General features: G+C 48.8%; 2 protein-coding genes across 7 annotated transcripts in view; both read left to right on the top strand.

The window, feature by feature from the left end:
- The first annotated feature begins 210 nt into the window (after window positions 1–210).
- Window positions 211–7,843, top strand: LOC310701292 (uncharacterized protein). 6 transcript variants are annotated; one of them, XM_083491971.1, is made up of 6 exons: window positions 2,295–2,380; window positions 3,022–3,181; window positions 3,311–3,437; window positions 4,081–4,164; window positions 4,777–5,961; window positions 7,253–7,843. In XM_083491971.1, the coding sequence occupies exons 1-6, from the start codon at window positions 2,310–2,312 to the stop codon at window positions 7,375–7,377; spliced, it is 1,752 nt and encodes a 583-aa protein (XP_083348097.1). In that variant the 5' UTR covers window positions 2,295–2,309; the 3' UTR covers window positions 7,378–7,843. The 6 variants fall into 6 exon arrangements, with proteins under 6 accessions (XP_083348096.1, XP_083348097.1, XP_083348094.1 ...); XM_083491968.1 differs by lacking the exon at window positions 7,253–7,843 and adding an exon at window positions 6,046–6,860; XM_083491967.1 differs by lacking the exon at window positions 7,253–7,843 and having other exon boundaries at window positions 4,084–4,164; window positions 4,777–6,860.
- Window positions 7,844–13,346: 5,503 nt separating this feature from the next.
- The window catches only part of LOC310701110 (uncharacterized protein), a 77,977-nt gene continuing 75,166 nt past the window's right edge, over window positions 13,347–16,157 (top strand). The window contains exon 1 of the mRNA XM_083491399.1: window positions 13,347–13,441. The gene's annotated coding sequence lies outside the window, so the exon portion shown is untranslated. The remainder of the gene's footprint in view (window positions 13,442–16,157) is intronic.

Below are 16,157 nucleotides of genomic sequence, written 5' to 3'. Positions count from 1 at the left end.
TCTCACCAAATAAATGGCAATACAGAGCTTCTCGGTCACCCTAGGAAAACAGGTCTTCCCCGGAATTGGGGAGGGCATTTCTCTTTGCGGGGAGGGGGAGGCGGATCTTCTGCCCCTCCCCCTCCCTCTGGGCCAATGAGCTCCGTTTCCTAGAGAGGCAGGAAGTGAGGGGGGGGTTGACGGGGGCAAAGTAGAAGCAAAGTTGGAGGGGAGGCATCTCCATGCACAACCCCGGAAGAGAAGCGGACTTGGAAAGAGGAGAAACAGGTGCCGCATATTGGGGGGGTTATTTGGGGAGGGGGGGTAGGAGAAGGATTTGCTTTCCCTCTCCCTGAATCTACAAACAGGGCGACTGGGAAAGGAGGCGGGAGGATTGGGGGGGGTGCAAAGAAAGCAGGGAGGGGCTCCGCCCTTTCCATGTGAGAATCGGGGGGGGGGGCCTGTTTCAAAGTGGGATCGCCCTCCCCCAACAGGGTTTGCATTGCAAGATCTTCTCTGAAGCGCAGAGATCAAGCCAGGCTCCCATGGTGGAGGGGGGGGGGACGACTGTGGGCGGGGGCGAAGATGCTTGAGACGATCCACAAAAGGGCGCCCCCCCAGTGCAACTTAACTACAAAGGGATTTGCAGCCCCACCCTGTGCATGTTGACTCAGAAGTCAGTCCTCCTCCGTTCAAAGGGGGGGGGGGCAACCCCATTCCACCTAGTGATTCTCCTCTCTGCTTAACACCCTCCATCTCCCTTCTCACTGCTCCCCCCCCCATCGCTCCCCTCTGGCTCTGCCTCCTGCGTCAGGGAGCCGGTCTGTGCGGGAGGGGGGGGCTTTGCTCCTCCAGGACCCTGATCTGCTCCCCACTCCTAAATCTGCTGCTGAAGCCCCTGCCTCAGTGGGTCGGAGATCAGGAGGGCAAGCAGGGGAGAGGAAGTGGAAGCAGCTGGAGAACAGAGTCGCCTCTGGATTAGGAGAGAGGGGGGAGATTTTGAGTTGGGTGGGGGGTGAGAGATGGACAGTTCCCTTGACATTCCCTTGACATTGGCTTCCGGAGCTTCCTGAGTAAGAAAGAGGCTGACGTGAAAAGGAAGGGGGAGCCCCCCCCCACGCTCCCCTTTCAGAAATCCTAGTGGGGCCAGCTGCTTTGGCACAAAGGAAAGCCTTGTTGGGTTTCCCATGTTGGGGGTGCAGTTGGGGAGGGTTTGCTGTGCTGCTTTTGTGCCCCAAAACTGAAGGGAAGAGGCGCATTTTTCATTTCCTAAAGCATGAAAAAGCACCTTGTCAGTTTTCCTCCCGCTTAGCAAGTGAAATGGGTCCATGGATGACAGCATTTGAAACTAATCCAGGTCTCAGGAGCCATTTAAAAAGCTTCAAGGCAAAGACTGGAGGAATTAAAGAAATGCCCCCTCCCCAGCTGGACTTGGGGAAAAGGGGGAGGGGGGGAAACTGATTACCACCACCCCCAGCAGATTTTGAGGCTCTTTCTTTCTGGGACTTTTTCTGCCGTTTCTGGCAGCCTCACTCCTGCCTGGTCTCGTCCCCATCCAGGTTGCCAGGAGGGTCTTATAATACTGTAGGTCTTCTAAAGCCCACCACCTGGGCAATGCTCACACAAGAAACCTGCAAGGTGGGCCAGGATGACAGCCAGTTTAGTGTTTGGAACAGGGGTGGAGACCATTCTCCAGCCCAAGGGCCACATTCGCTCCTGAGAAACCTTCTAGGGGCCACTTTCCATTGATGGTCAGGGCCAGAGGACAGAGGTGGTGGAGCTATGGAGGTGACTGAGCTTTGTCCAGGGAATGCCGGCCTTCCAGGGATTTTTTCAAGCCACACAAAAGCCGCCCAGGAGGCAGCTGGGAAGCGTTGGAAAGAGGGTGTGGCACTGGGGAAATTCCTGAGGGCCAGAGAGAGAAAGAGGGGGGGACTTGAGGGCCAATTTAGCCCCAGGGTCGGAGATTCCACACCCTGCAATTCAGGTGCTGGGCTTACACAAAGGAGACCCAGTCTCACATCCCCATGCTCAGGGAGGATGCCCCTGATTATTTCTCCTCCTGTCCTTGCTCACAGTGTAGGGAAGATAAAAGGGTACACACACACACACACACACAGGTTCCTAAGAGGAAGGACTAGGGGGCCATAAGCCACTAAACTTTGTATTTCTGTCTCCTAAACTACAGTCCATGTTAGCGCATAGAGTGCTCTAAATATTTCCATCTGCTCCCCTTGGAGGGAGCTTCTGCACCCTGGTGCCCTCCAGATGTTGCTTTTCTTCCAACTGCAGCTTTAGGAGTTTCCCTTATTTTCTATACAGTATTCTAAATGTATCAAAGGGTCAGAAACTGGTTTCCTGGATGGCTGTTCGGGGGAAAGGAAAAGCGAGGTCTGCAGAGGTACCGACCATAATGCTTTCTGCGAAGCTTCATTAAGAGTTTGGGATTTGATCCTAGAACTTTACAATCCGAAGCTGAAGGTTCCCTAAAGACTGGGACAGCTTACAGTATTATAAAGTTCCTGTAGAAAGGATTACATCCTTCCAGTTCCCTGCGTTGCACTTCCTGGAACGAACCCACAGGAGATCTGGTCCCTGGTTTACTTCCTTTAGAATATATATGTGTGTGTGTGTGTGTGTGTGTGTGTGTGTATATACACACACACCCCATTAATATGCATGTCAACCAAACCTATTCTCCTGACCTTCAAGGTTTAATATATCTGCGTTTTCCAATATTATCCATTCTCTAAGCCAGCATAAGCGGGACGCCTCATAATATAATATAATCGTAAATCTGGCAGGGAGAAGCCGCCCCTATCTTTGGTATTCGTTAGTAATTTCTATTTCATTGTGAATATTAATGCTATCTATGTGTGTCCCACCCTAAATAAATCTGCCTTTCTGTAAACTGCCCTTAGAGCTCAGGGTATAGGACAGTATATAGATTCTAATAATAATAATAATAATAATAATAATAATAATAATAATAATAATAATAATAATAATAATAATTTTTGCCTTGTTATCCCTGTGTTGAAGTGCATCATGGGAACAGCTGAGAGAGTCCCAGAAGTGCCCGGTTTATGATTCCTCCTCCTCCTCCGTCCTTTCCACTGGCAACGCAATGGCCTCTGAGACCCCCTCTGAACGGCCTCTTCTTAGATTTGGAGTGGAAAGAGGAGCCAGGCAGCTTCCTCAGGTAGGGAAAGAGCAACGGGAGCAGGGAGGAGGGAAGAGCCACAGATGGGACCACCCAGCTTCCCTCTGTGTTGAGTGGGGATGATGGGGATCTAAAAGCAGCTCTGTTTTCTTCCTCTTCTTTTTCCAGGCCCTCTTGTCCTTTGAGGAGGTGGCTGTGTTTTTCACGGAGGAGGAGTGGGCTCTGCTGGATCCAGGCCAAAGAGCTCTGCACAAGGAAGTCATGGAGGAGAATTATGAGATGGTGGCCTCTTTAGGTAAGGGCAGATTTTTATCTCTCTTGGCTGTTAGACGTGGGAGGTGTGAATCTGCTGTTTGAGCCATTTATTCATGCTGTGTCTTCTACTTTGGTGACCCCTCGTAGCCGAGTAAGATTGTCATCCATGAACACGGTCTTAATGGTGTGTCCGTAAGGGACTGTGGAGCCTAATTCTGGATCCACACATCCTTCCACAGTGGGGACATAGGTTTCCAGGCAGGAGTTAATTACAGTGAGGGTTTGCCAAACATGCTTTCCTCTTAGTTTGTTTGTCCCTTTCGTCCGGAGTTTGTGTTTCTTTAAAAGTCCATTACACCTTTGGTAAAGGATATTCTCCTACTGGAGCACTCGCAGGCCAGTGTTTCCCGATTTTCTGTGCTTATACTGCATTTCTTTAGATTTGGCTTGAGAGCGTCTTTAAACCTCTTTCATTGTCCTCCGGTGTTTGTCTTTCCATTGTAAAATTGCAAATAGAGTAATTGCTTTGGAAGATGATAATCAGGCATCCGAACAACATGACCAGCCCACCGAAGTTGATGTTGAAGTTTATAGCAACTCTACTTTTGTCAGTAGGCAACTGTTTATATAACAACATTTCTGCTTTACTTATTTCACATTTCTGCTTTACTTATTCCAAATAGCAGAGACTCTGATACTCAAGTCTGAGCTCATCTTCTCACTTGGAACAGAAAAATACAGGGATGTTGTCCTGGACCAATTGAGAGGTACATAGTTCCACTTTGCTGTGAGGCTGTACCTTTGTATGTCTCCTTTCAGTGTATAGGAATATAAAAAGATCCCTTTTGGATCAGAACGAGGGCCCATCTTTTCCAGCACCCTGATGCAGGTTTAGGTGATGTGAACAGTTTCCTGGAATGTATCAGCCAGATATTACAGATCAGGGAGGAAGGAGAAAACTGTATACAGAGGCGTAGCATTTTCACAGGAGGGGAAAGATGGAGAAAGTGTGTACATCCAGAGGTTGCTGCACTACAACTCCCATCAGCCCTTGTCATTGGACTTCTTTAGTTGGGTTGATGGTACTTAGAGTCCAACCACATCTGGAGGGCCATAGATGCCTTACCTCAGCATAGAAGATATCTCCTGGTGCTCAGTGTTACATGGGAGTTGAAGGTAGAACTGGATACTAAGGGTTCTGGAGATTATTTTCAGATTTCCTTTCCTTTCCCAAAAATTTGGTTCATAGGAGAGGGAGGAAGGCTGGAGGTGTTAAAATAAGAGAAAGTGCTGATTGGTCTTGCTGTATCTTAAGTTCTCTTGTTGTTTTTCTTGAATACTTAACTGTATCTCTCCCCCCCCCCCCCACTTTAAACCAGGTGATGGAGAAGGCAATCAGAATTTTGAGGGGCCATCTGTAAAGTACTTCAGCGTGAGCGAACACCTTAACACACAACTACAAACTAACGCAGGGGAGAAACCCTTTAAATTTATGGAGTGTGGGAAGAGTTTCATTGAGAGTGGAGCTCTTACAAGACATCAACGAACTCACACAGGGGAGAACCCATTTCAATGTATGGACTGTAGGAAGAGCTTCAGGGATATGGGAAAACTTACAAGACATCAACGAACTCACACAGGCGAGAAACCATTTAAATGTATGGAGTGTGGTAAGGGTTTCATTGGCAGTGGAGCTCTTAGAGTACATCAACGAATTCACACCGGGGAGAAACCACATAAATGTTTGGAGTGTGGAATGAGCTTCTATCATAGGGAATCCCTTAATATGCATCAGATAAATCACACAGGGGAGAAACCATTTAAATGTATGGAGTGTGGGAAGGTTTTCAGTCAAAGGGGAAAACTTACTGTTCATCAACGGACTCACACAGGGGAGAGACCATTTCAATGTATGGAGTGTTTGAAAGGTTTCATTGACAGTGGAACTCTTACAAGACATCAACGAATTCACACCGGGGAGAAACCATATAAATGTGTGGAGTGTGGAATGAGCTTCCGTCATAGGGAAACGCTTAATGGGCATCAAAGAAATCACACAGGGGAGAAACCTTTTCAATGTTTGGAGTGTGGGAAGGTTTTCAGTCAAAGGAGAAAACTTACTGTACATCAACGGAATCACACAGGGGAGAAACCATTTCATTGTATGGAGTGCGGAATGAGCTTCAGTGAAAATGGAAGCCTTACCCAACATCAACGAACTCACACGGGAGAGAAACCATTTAAATGTATGGAATGTGGGAAGGGTTTCAGTCGGTGTTCACACCTTACTATACATCGAAGAACTCACACAGGGGAGAAACCATATAAATGTTTGGAGTGTGGGAAGGGTTTCAGTGAAGGGGGGAGACTCATTGTGCACCGACAAAGTCACACCGGGGAGAAACCATTTAAATGTATGGAGTGTGGGAATTGTTTCATTGAGAGAGGAGCTCTTACAAAACATCAACGAACTCACACAGGCGAGAAACCATTTAAATGTATAGAGTGTGGGAAGGGTTTCATTGAGAGAGGAGCTCTTACAAAACATCAACGAACTCACACAGGTGAGAAACCATTTAAATGTTTGGAATGTGGGAAGAGCTTCTGTCAGACTGGAGCTCTTGCAACACATCTACGAACTCACAAAGGCGAGAAACCATTTAAATGTATGGAGTGCGGAAAGAGTTTCAGTCAGAATGGAAACCTTACTATACATCAACGCACTCACACAGGCGAGAAACCATTTAAATGCTTGGAATGTGGGAAGAGCTTCAGTCAGATTGGAGCTCTTACAACACATCTACGAACTCACACAGGCGAGAAACCATTTAAATGTTTGGAATGTGGGAAGAGCTTCAGTCAGAATGGAGGTCTTGCAACACATCTACGAACTCACACAGGCGAGAAACCATATAAATGTTTGGAATGTGGGAAGAGATTCAGTTGGAATAGAGTTCTTACAAGACATCAACGAACTCACACGGGAGAAACCATTTAAATATTTGGAGTGTGGGAAGGGTTTCAGTCAAGGGGAAAACTTACTGTGTGAGGCTGAAAAGGCGTTTCCCATAAACTCCGTATGAATAAAGTTTTTAAGTTAGTATTAAGGGTGTTCTTTCAAAATAGTTGGTTTTGATTTTCCCAGGGTATCAAACAACAGCATTGATGTAACATTTATATGTAACTAATGTAACATTTATATGTAATGAATGACACAATATTAATACTAATGTTCAGATATATAGTTAATTTCTTAAAGAATATATGTGGTTTAGTGAAATGTCTTTATTCAATCATAGGAATAGTCAATCAGGGATTGTCTGTGAGGACCACAAGTGATCTCATGGTATAATTGAGGATATATTTAGTATGCTTAATGGTATGAATGGAGGATATGAATGGAGAAGTGTCTGAAGTGAGTGGGATCAGATGGCACTATGACTCTGAAGACAAGATAAAGAAATGATTAAATGGAAGATGAAGAATTATTGAGTTAGCCAGTGGACCTGGCGATAACAGGATGGACAAAAATAATTGGGCGAAAATATGACATAAGCAGGATGACAGCATGTCTGGGTGAAGTAGGACAACCTGAAAAATAAAAAATATGATCAATGAATGAGTAGTGAATGAATGAGTCCTTATTGCTTATTACTTGTTAATCAATAAAGGGTGGTAATCTGAAGAGAATTGTGTCACTTTCTTGAAAACACTATGATAAAGGTGAAAAGGGTCTTAACTCTGTTTTTGTGACAACTGTACATCACACAGGAGAGAAACCATTTAGATGTATGGAGGGTGGAAAAAGCTTCAGTGAAAGAGGGAAACTTACTGTACATCAACGGACTCACACAGGGGAGAAACCATATAAATGTTTGGAGTGTGGGAAGGGTTTCAGTCAAGGGGGAAAACTAACTACATCAACGGCCTCACGCGGGAGAAACCATATAAACCGAGTGTGGAGAGTGCTTCATTTGTAGTAGGAAGCTCATTGTGCACTGACAAAGTCACACCGGGAGAAACCATTTAAATGTAAGAATTGTGGGAAGCGCTTCAGTGAGGGTAGAAAACTTACAAGACATCTACAAACTCATACAGGGGAGAAACCATTTAAATGTATGGATTGTGCGAAGGGTTTCTTTCAGAGTGGAACTCTTACAAGACATCAACAAACTCGCATGGGTGAGAAACCATTTAAATGAATGGAGTGTGGGAAGTGCTTCAATTATAACGGAGTTATTAATAAACACCTATGGGCTCTCACAGGGAAGAACCCATTTAGTTTTATGGAGTGTGCCAAGTTTTCCCCACAGAGTTCACTTTGTCCCTCACATCAACAAACTCATATATGGAAAAATCCATTGTAAATGCATGGAGTGTATTTGATGTTCTGGTGTTTGTATGGAAAGTTGTACATATATGTATTAAAGCAATGAAGGTAATGTCTCATAATAGCATGTATAATGAAAGAGATAATGTACCATTAGGTGTTTGTAGAACATAACTCTAGAGGGGTCATTTTGAGTGAACATGTGCTGAGAGTCACTTGATATCTGATCTTTGGCAGAGAGAGTTGGGAATGGAGAGTTGTGAAAAGTGGAGCACGCAGGATTGGCTCTGGAATCATAGAAGTGTGGAGCTGAAAGGGACTCCAGGGTCTTCTAGTCCAGTGTTTCCCAACCACTGTTCCACGGCACACTAGTGTGCCGCGAGATGTTGCCTGGTGTGCCGCAGGAAAAATTAAAAAATTCGAAAGATTTTTTTTTTAAGTCAAATTTTCGATTGGGGCGCCGTCACTAGATGACCCCTGGGGTTCCCTCCCTCCCTCCCGCTCTGCGCCTCCCTCCTCCTCCTCCTCCGGGGAGGCCCTTCCTGGCTCTCGGCCAAGGCTTGGCGGCTGCCACTCACTCACTCGCTCGCCCACCCGTCCCTCCATCCCTGCACCCGGCCTCTCCCCCTCCGTCCCAGGCGTGGGGGCTGCCGGGATCCGTAGTCCCCTCGCCCTTGGGCTCCGCGCCCGCGCGGGGTGCGCGAACTACGTTTCCCAGCGTGGCCTGGCGGGCCGGGCGTTTTGTTTGAAGAGCTCTTCTCCCGGCCATGGAATGAGCGCAGCGGCGGCGGCCGGGTGGGCAGGGGCTCTTCCGCGCAGACCCCGCGCAGCCAGCCTGCGCCCCCGCGGAGATCGGGCGGGCAGGATGGAGCCCGGGGATCCCCGCAGAGGCGGAGCGGCGGAGGCGGAGGCTGCCCCCCAGGTAGGGCTGCGTCGGGGGGGGGGTTATTTTTGCAATGCTGCATCCGCGCCGGAGGGGATGCATCAGACCGCGGGGAGACCCCTTGGCGGGCGTGCAAGGCAATGCCTGCGTGCAGGCGTTGCATGGAGTGCAGTGCAATGCAATGGCAACGCAGCGCCCTGCATGCATGCATGCAACTTCCACCGGCGCTCCGGACTTGGCAGGTGAGGGGGGGTCCCCAGTGGGCAGCAGAGAGAGCCGGGAGGGCGAAGGGGAGCCGGGTCGGAGCAGCGCTGCTCCCCGAGCCGAGCCCGGGGGGAAACTTCAGCGTCGTTGCGCCGGGTGTTGGAAGCGGAGGCTGGCGGGGGCCCCTCACCTGCAAAACCTGGTCGCCTCTCATATATTTCGTGCATTGCATTCATCGCCCGCTTTCTCCTCCAAGGAGCTCCCGGGGGCGCGCGTGGTTCTCCCCGTGTTATCCTCGCAACAACAGCCCTGCGAGGTGGGTCAGGCGAGTGGCCCAAGGGAGCACCCAGGGATTGTCCTGGCCAGGTGGGGTGATTTGAACCCTGCTCTCTGCCCGGTCTTCGTCCTCATTTAGCCCCCACATGTGCATGACTGAGGTTTTTCCCCCTCGTCTTGGCTATGGTGTGAGTCTGTGCTGTTAATTAATGGGGTTCTGCCTTCGGAGAAGATGAGCCAGCCCTCAAGGAGGTGATTATGTAATTTGCTAGCAATTCATGTCCCTCCCGGCGTGACGCTGCGCGCTGACGTCACGGGGCTGTAATGGTGGTGTGCCTCGAGATTTTTTTCATGAAACAAGTGTGCCTTTGCCCAAAAAAGGTTGGGAAACACTGTTCTAGTCCAACTCCCTGTTATAAGAACAGCAGCACAAAACCCATTTTTATAATTGCAATAAAGGAACAATGAAAACACAGAAATACTGGAAAGTAATCTTCAAAGCACCCTATGTTGTTTATATTTTATGGCGGCACTCGTGGGGAGGGGTCTGGGCACCCTTTAATATTATTGTAAGTTGCTGCTCTGAACCCCTTCCACCCTCTTTCCCCCGGGGGGGGGGGGGCTTTTCAGAAGTAAGGTGTGCGTTTCCTCTTTCGCTGCCGGGGATTGAACCCGTGATCATCTCACCAAATAAATGGCAATACAGAGCTTCTCTGCCACCCTAGGAAAACAGGTCTTCCCCGGAATTAGGACGGATAGATTGTTCAGTGATTTTGGAGGTCAGATAAAAAAAACTTTCCCCCAGAAGACATGGACCACGGTACACCCCCACCAAATGGAACGTGTCCAGAGGAGGGCAACCAAAATGGTCAAAGGCCTGGAAACAATGCCTTATGAGGAACGGCTAAGGGAGCTGGGCATGTTTAGCCTGGAGAAGAGGAGGTTAAGGGGGGATATGATAGCCATGTTCAAATATATAAAAGGATGTCACATAGAGGAGGGAGAAAGGTTGTTTTCTGCTGCTCCAGAGAAGCGGACACGGAGCAATGGATCCAAACTACAAGAAAGAAGATTCCACCTAAACATTAGGAAGAACTTCCTGACAGTAAGAGCTGTTTGACAGTGGAATTTGCTGCCAAGGAGTGTGGTGGAGTCTCCTACTTTGGAGGTCTTTAAGCAGAGGCTTATGTCAGGAGTGCTCTGATGGTTTTTCCTGCTTGGCAGGGGGTTGGACTCGATGGCCCTTGTGGTCTCTTCCAACTCTAGGATTCTATGAAATGTGAAAATAGGAATCCGAGACCTTCTGCATGCAAAGCAACTGCTCTACCACTGAGCTGCAACCCCCCCCCCATAACAAAGCCTAACTTTCTCCATCAGCTCCTGGTTTTTAGAAAAGGTACCCATTGACACTGGACCAGCCTTTAGGGTTGTCATAAGTTACGGCTCTAAACCCCTTCCCAGGCGGAGGCTTTTCGCCTTTCGCTACCGCTCGCAGGAACTGAAGGCATTGATTTCTCACTAAACACTGTAAATGGGAATATACTGTACAGAAGATATTGCTGGCTGGGAAGGGAATTTCTCTTTGAAGGGAGCGGGAGGCGGATCTCCTGCCACTCATCCCTCCCTCTGGGCCAATGAGCTCCGTTTCCTAGAGAGGCAGGAAGTGGGGTTTTTTTGGGGGGGGGGAAACTAGAAGCAAAGTTGGAGGGGAGGGGTCTCCATGCACATCCCCTGAAGAGAAAGAGGCCCGCAGAGGAGGATGAAGAGGTACCACGTATTCTATAAACAGAGCAGCTGGGAAAGGAGAGTGGTGGGGAGGGGAGAGCAGGGAGGGGCTCCGCTCTTTCCCTGTGGGAATCATGGAGGGGGGGCTGGATGCAGGCCATCCTGTTGCAAATTGGGGTACCCCTCCCTCAACAGGGTTAGCATTGCAAGATCTTCTCTGAAGCGCAGAGATCCTGACAGCCGCCCGTGGTGCGGGGAGGGGGGCGAAGACACTTGAGACGAACCACAAAAGCCCCCCCCCAGTGCAACTTAACTACAAAGGGATTTGCAGCCCCACCCTCTGCATGTTGACTCACAGGTCAGTCCTCCTCCATTCAAAGGGGGGGGGCAGCCCCATTCCACCTAGTGATGCTCCTCTCTGTTTAATAGCCTCCATCTCCCTTCTCACTGCTGCCCCACTCCTTCCCCCCCATCGCTCCCCCCAGGCTCTGCCTCCTGCGTCAGGGAGCCGGTCTGGGCGGGAGGGGAGGGGTGAGCTCCTCCAGGACCCTGATCTGCTCCCCCCTCCGAAATCTGCTGCTGAAGCCCCTGCCTCAGTGGGGCGGAGATGGGGGGGGGCAAGCAGGGGAGAGGAAGTGGAAGCAGCTGGAGAACAGGGTCACCTCTGGATTAGGAGAGAGGGGGGAGATTTTGAGTTGGGTGGGGGGTGAGAGGTGGACAGTTCCCTTGACACTGTCCTCGGGAGCTTCCTGAGTAAGAAAGAGGCTGATGTGAGAAGGAAGCAAAAGGAAACAAGGATTTGCTTCTTGGGAAGGGGGAGGCCCCCCAGCCCCCCTTTCAGAAATCCTAGTCTGGCTGGCTGAGGTTGCTTTGGCACAAAGGAAAGAGCCTTGTTGGGTTTCCCATGTTGGGGGTGCAGTTGGGGGGGGGGTGTCTGCTGTGCTGCCTTTGTGCCCCAAAACTGGAGGGAAGAGGCATTTTTCATTCCCTGAAGCATGAAAAAGCACCTCATCAGTTTCCCTCCTGCTTGGCAAGGGAAATGGGTCCATGGATGGCAGCATTTGAAAGTGATCAAGATCTCAGGAGCCCTTTAAACACCTTCAAGGCCAAGACTGGAGGAATTAAAGAAATGCCCCCTCCCCAGCTGGCCTTGGGGGAAAGGGGGAGGGGGAGGAAACTGATTACCACCACCACCACCCCTGCAGATTTTGATGCTCTTTCTTTCCAAAAAGAGGCTTCTCCAGACATCCTCTTGGGACTTTGTCGGGAAGGAGAAAATAAGCCCCAAGGGTGGGAGATCTGGCCTGTCTTGCAGGATTGGCCCAGCGCAGAGGTGCTGAGGGACTTTTTCTGCCGTTTCTGGCAGCCTCACTCCTGCCTGGCCTCGTCCCCATCCAGGTTGCCAGGAGGGTCTTCTAACACTATAGGCCCTAAAGCCCACCACCTGGGCAATGCTCACACAAGAACCCTGCAAGGTGGGCCAGGATTACTGCCAGTTTAGTGTTTGGAACAGAGACCTTTCTCCAGCCTGAGGGCCACATTCGCTGCTGAGCAGCCTTCCAGGGTCCACTTTCCATTGATGGGCAGGGCCAGAGGACAGAATTGGTGGAGCTATGGGGCTGACTCTGAGCTTTGTCAAGGGAATGCCGGCCTTCCAGGGATTTTTTCAAGCCACACAAAAGCCGCCCAGGGGCAGCTGGGAAGCCTTGGAAAGAGGGTGTGGCGCTGGGGAAATTCCCGAGGGCCAGAGAGAGAAAGAGGGGGGACTTGAAGACCAATTTAGCCCCAGGGTCTGAGGCTCCACACCCTGCAGTTCAGGTGCTGGGCCTTGACCAGGGAGACCCAGTCTCACATCCCCATGCTCCGGGAGGATGCCTCATCCCTGTACTTTCTCACTGTATAGGGAAGATAAAAGGTACACACACACACACACACACTCACACACACACACACACACGTTCCTAAGAGGAAGGACTAGGGGGCCATAAGCCACTAAACTTTGTATTTCTGTCTCCTAAACTACAATCTGAAGTGACAGACAATCTGAAGTGGAGCCTCCTTTTATTGACGCAAATATGCAAACCAGGCAGATACATTTTGGGCTGTGACCTTTACACATCTTCCGATCCCGAGATCGTGGGGTGGTACAAGGTTATTTTGGCACCTGTTTCCACCGCGCAGTGTATGACGAAGGAGACAAAAGGTCTCAGAGACAAAGGTTATAGACAGGACACCGCAGACTACTGGGACCGCAAAAGGTTAGACAGAGGGAACGATGTTCAGACAGCTGTGGCTTGTCGGGGGGGGGGAGTGTGCCCCGCACCCCAAGGTCACGCGTGCAGGCAGACAGTGGCTGCCTGCTGGTGGGGAGTGTGCTCCCTCCGGACCCCACTTTGCGATCATCCCTACAAGAATCCATGTTAGCGCATAGAGTGCTCTAAATATTTCATCTGCTCCCCTTGGAGGGAGCTTCTGCACCCTGGTGCCCTCTAGATGTTGCTTTTCTTCCAACTGCAGCTTTAGGAGTTTCCCTTATTTTCTATACAGTATTCTAAATGTATCAAAGGGTCAGAAACTGGTTTCCTGGATGGCTGTTCGGGGGAAAGGAAGAGCGAGGTCTGCAGACGTACTGACCGTAATGCTTTCTGCGAAGCTTCATTAAGAGTTTGGGATTTGATCCTAGAACTTTACAATCCGAAGCTGAAGGTTCCCTAAAGAATGAGGCAGCTTATAGTATTATAAAGTCCCTGTAGAAAGGATTACATCCTTCCAGTTTCCTGCCTTGTACTTCCTGGAAGGGACCCACAGGAGATCTGGTGCCTGGTTTACTTCCTTTAGTCTATATGTATATACAGTGGTGCCCCGCAAGACGAAATTAATTCGTTCCGCAAGTTTTGTCGTCTAGCGAATTTTTCGTCTTGCGAATCACGAAATCCCATAGGAATGCATTGAAAATCAATTAATGCGTTCCTATGGTCAAAAAAAGTCCAAACAAAGCCAAATTTGGTACAACAACAGTTTATTAACTGCTCTTTAAAGTCACACATACTGTAAAGAGCAGTTCAAAAATTGAAGGGAAAATAAATTAACTTTATAAACATGACAGAAAAACATTTAAAAATCAACAAAGTATACAGTACATTTTCTAAGACTCTGGGGGACCACTCGAAGAAGGCTCCTCTTCCACTCTTTGCTTCTTGCTCAAGAACCTGTCCATAGTCTGCTGCTTCATCCGCCTTTTCAGCACCTCCCTGAAAGGTGACATGACCCTCGTATCAAAAGTGTTCGCAAGGTCACGTGCCACGTGCTTGTCAGGGTGGTGCCGCTGTGCAAAAGCCTGCACATCCTTCCACTTCAGGCAAATGTTCCTCAGTTCTTTGGAGGACAGCCATTCCTCAGTTGCTTCCTCCTGGAACTCCGCTGCAAAGTCTTCAGCCGCAGGAACATCAGAACTGGCAGCCTCTCCATGCCTGACCACGCTGTGGATGCCAGATCTTGTCTTGAACCGTTCAAACCAACCTCTGCTTGCCTTGAAGACTTCTGGCTCGCCTGAGGTTCCTGGCTGTTCCCGGATGAGGTCAGCGTGCAAGGCCTTGGCCTTCTCACAAATGACGGCCTCAGACACTGTGTCCCCTGCACGCTGCTTCTCTTCTATCCAGATGAGCAGCAACTTCTCGACCTCCTCCAGAACAGCTGGGCGGTTCTTCACGATCCTGGTGACTCCCTTGGCTGCATCAGTCGCCAGGATCTTCTCCCTCATCTTCAGGATGGTCCCGATGGTTGATGGATTCCTCCCGTACTCCCTGGCGATGTCCGTCACACGCATTCCGCCGTCGTGCTTCCGGATGATCTCCTTCTTCATTTCCAGCGTCACCTTCTCCTTCTTCCTCTCGCCGGCCACCGCAGCAGCAGTCTTCTTGGGTCCCATGGCAGCACAGCTCTTACCTTCGTAAACTCAGAAAAAGAAAAAAAAATCAGTGATGTGCTTCAAATCCAAAAAATTCAAAAGCACCCAGCCACCCACCACACAGAAATTAAAACCCAGAACCAAGTCCTTGAATCCCAAAAGCCCCAACCCAAAATCCAAAATCCAAAACCCACCAAAAAAAATTTAAAAGTTTAACTTACCAAATGGATGCAAGAGAAGTTCTGGAAAAGCTTCAACAATCAATCACCGAAGTCTTCAGAAACCTCAAATGGCTGCAAAATAAGTTTTGGAAAAGCTTCAAAAATCACCAATGCCTTCAAAAACCTCAACTGTTCCCACAGACAACCACCCACCCACCACACAGAAATTGCAAACCCCTCCCCAACTGCTCCCCCAGCCCCTCCCCAACTGCTGCAAACCCCTCCCCAACTGTTCCCCCACCCAGACAAAAAAAAAATTTCAAAAAATAACAACATGGCTCAATGGTCCCAGATTCCTGCAGAAACCTCTCCAACTGTTCCCCCAGCCAGCCAGCACTCAGAAATTCAAACTCAGGAAAAAAATTTGAAAAAAAAACAAACTGGCCCAGTGGTCACAGAAAATCATCAAAATTCCCAAAAAAAAGGCCCACAAGCTCCCAGATTCCTGCAGAAACCTCTCCAACTGTTCCCCCAGCCAGCCAGCACTCAGAAATTCAAACTCAGGAAATTTTTTTTGAAAAAAAACAAACTGGCCCAGTGGTCACAAAAAATTATAAAAATTCCCAAAAAAGGCCCATAAGCTCCCAGATTATCGCAACCCCCCCCCACGACACCAAGTCCTTGAATCCCAAACACCCCAACCCAAAATCCAACCCCCCCAAAAAAAAGTTTTAAAAGTTTAACTTACCAAATGGATGCAAGAGAAGTTCTGGAAAAGTTTTGGAAAAGCTTCAAAAGTGAGCAAAGTCTGAGAAAAGGCTACAAAACCACGTGCTAACAGTTGCTCCTCGAAGTCAAGTCGCAACTGCAGCTGTTCAAGCTAAGCACCCTTTGTTTTAACGGTTTTAAGAAAAAGGAAACAAAGTCGCGAGACGTTTTCGTCTTGTGAAGCAAGCCCATAGGGAAATTCGTCTTGCGAGGCAACTCGAAAACGGAAAAACCTTTCGTCTAGCGAGTTTTTTGTCTTGCGAGGCATACGTCTTGCGAGGTACCACTGTATGTATATATATATATATATATGTATATGTATATGTATAATGGTGTGTGTGTGTATATATATACATCCCCCCCCATAAAAATGCATGTCAACCAAACCTATTCTCCTGACCTTCAAGGTCTAATATATCTGCTTATTCCAATATTATCCATTCTCTAAGCCAGCATAAGTAAGACACCTCACAATATAATATAATCGTAAATCTGGCAGGGAGAAG

The sequence above is a fragment of the Podarcis liolepis genome, assembly GCF_965112155.1.
Source record: "Podarcis liolepis genome assembly, chromosome: 2".
Lineage (NCBI taxonomy): Eukaryota > Metazoa > Chordata > Lepidosauria > Squamata > Lacertidae > Podarcis > Podarcis liolepis.
Note: the sequence above shows the minus strand (reverse complement) of the source record. Positions and strands in the feature narration are given on the sequence as shown.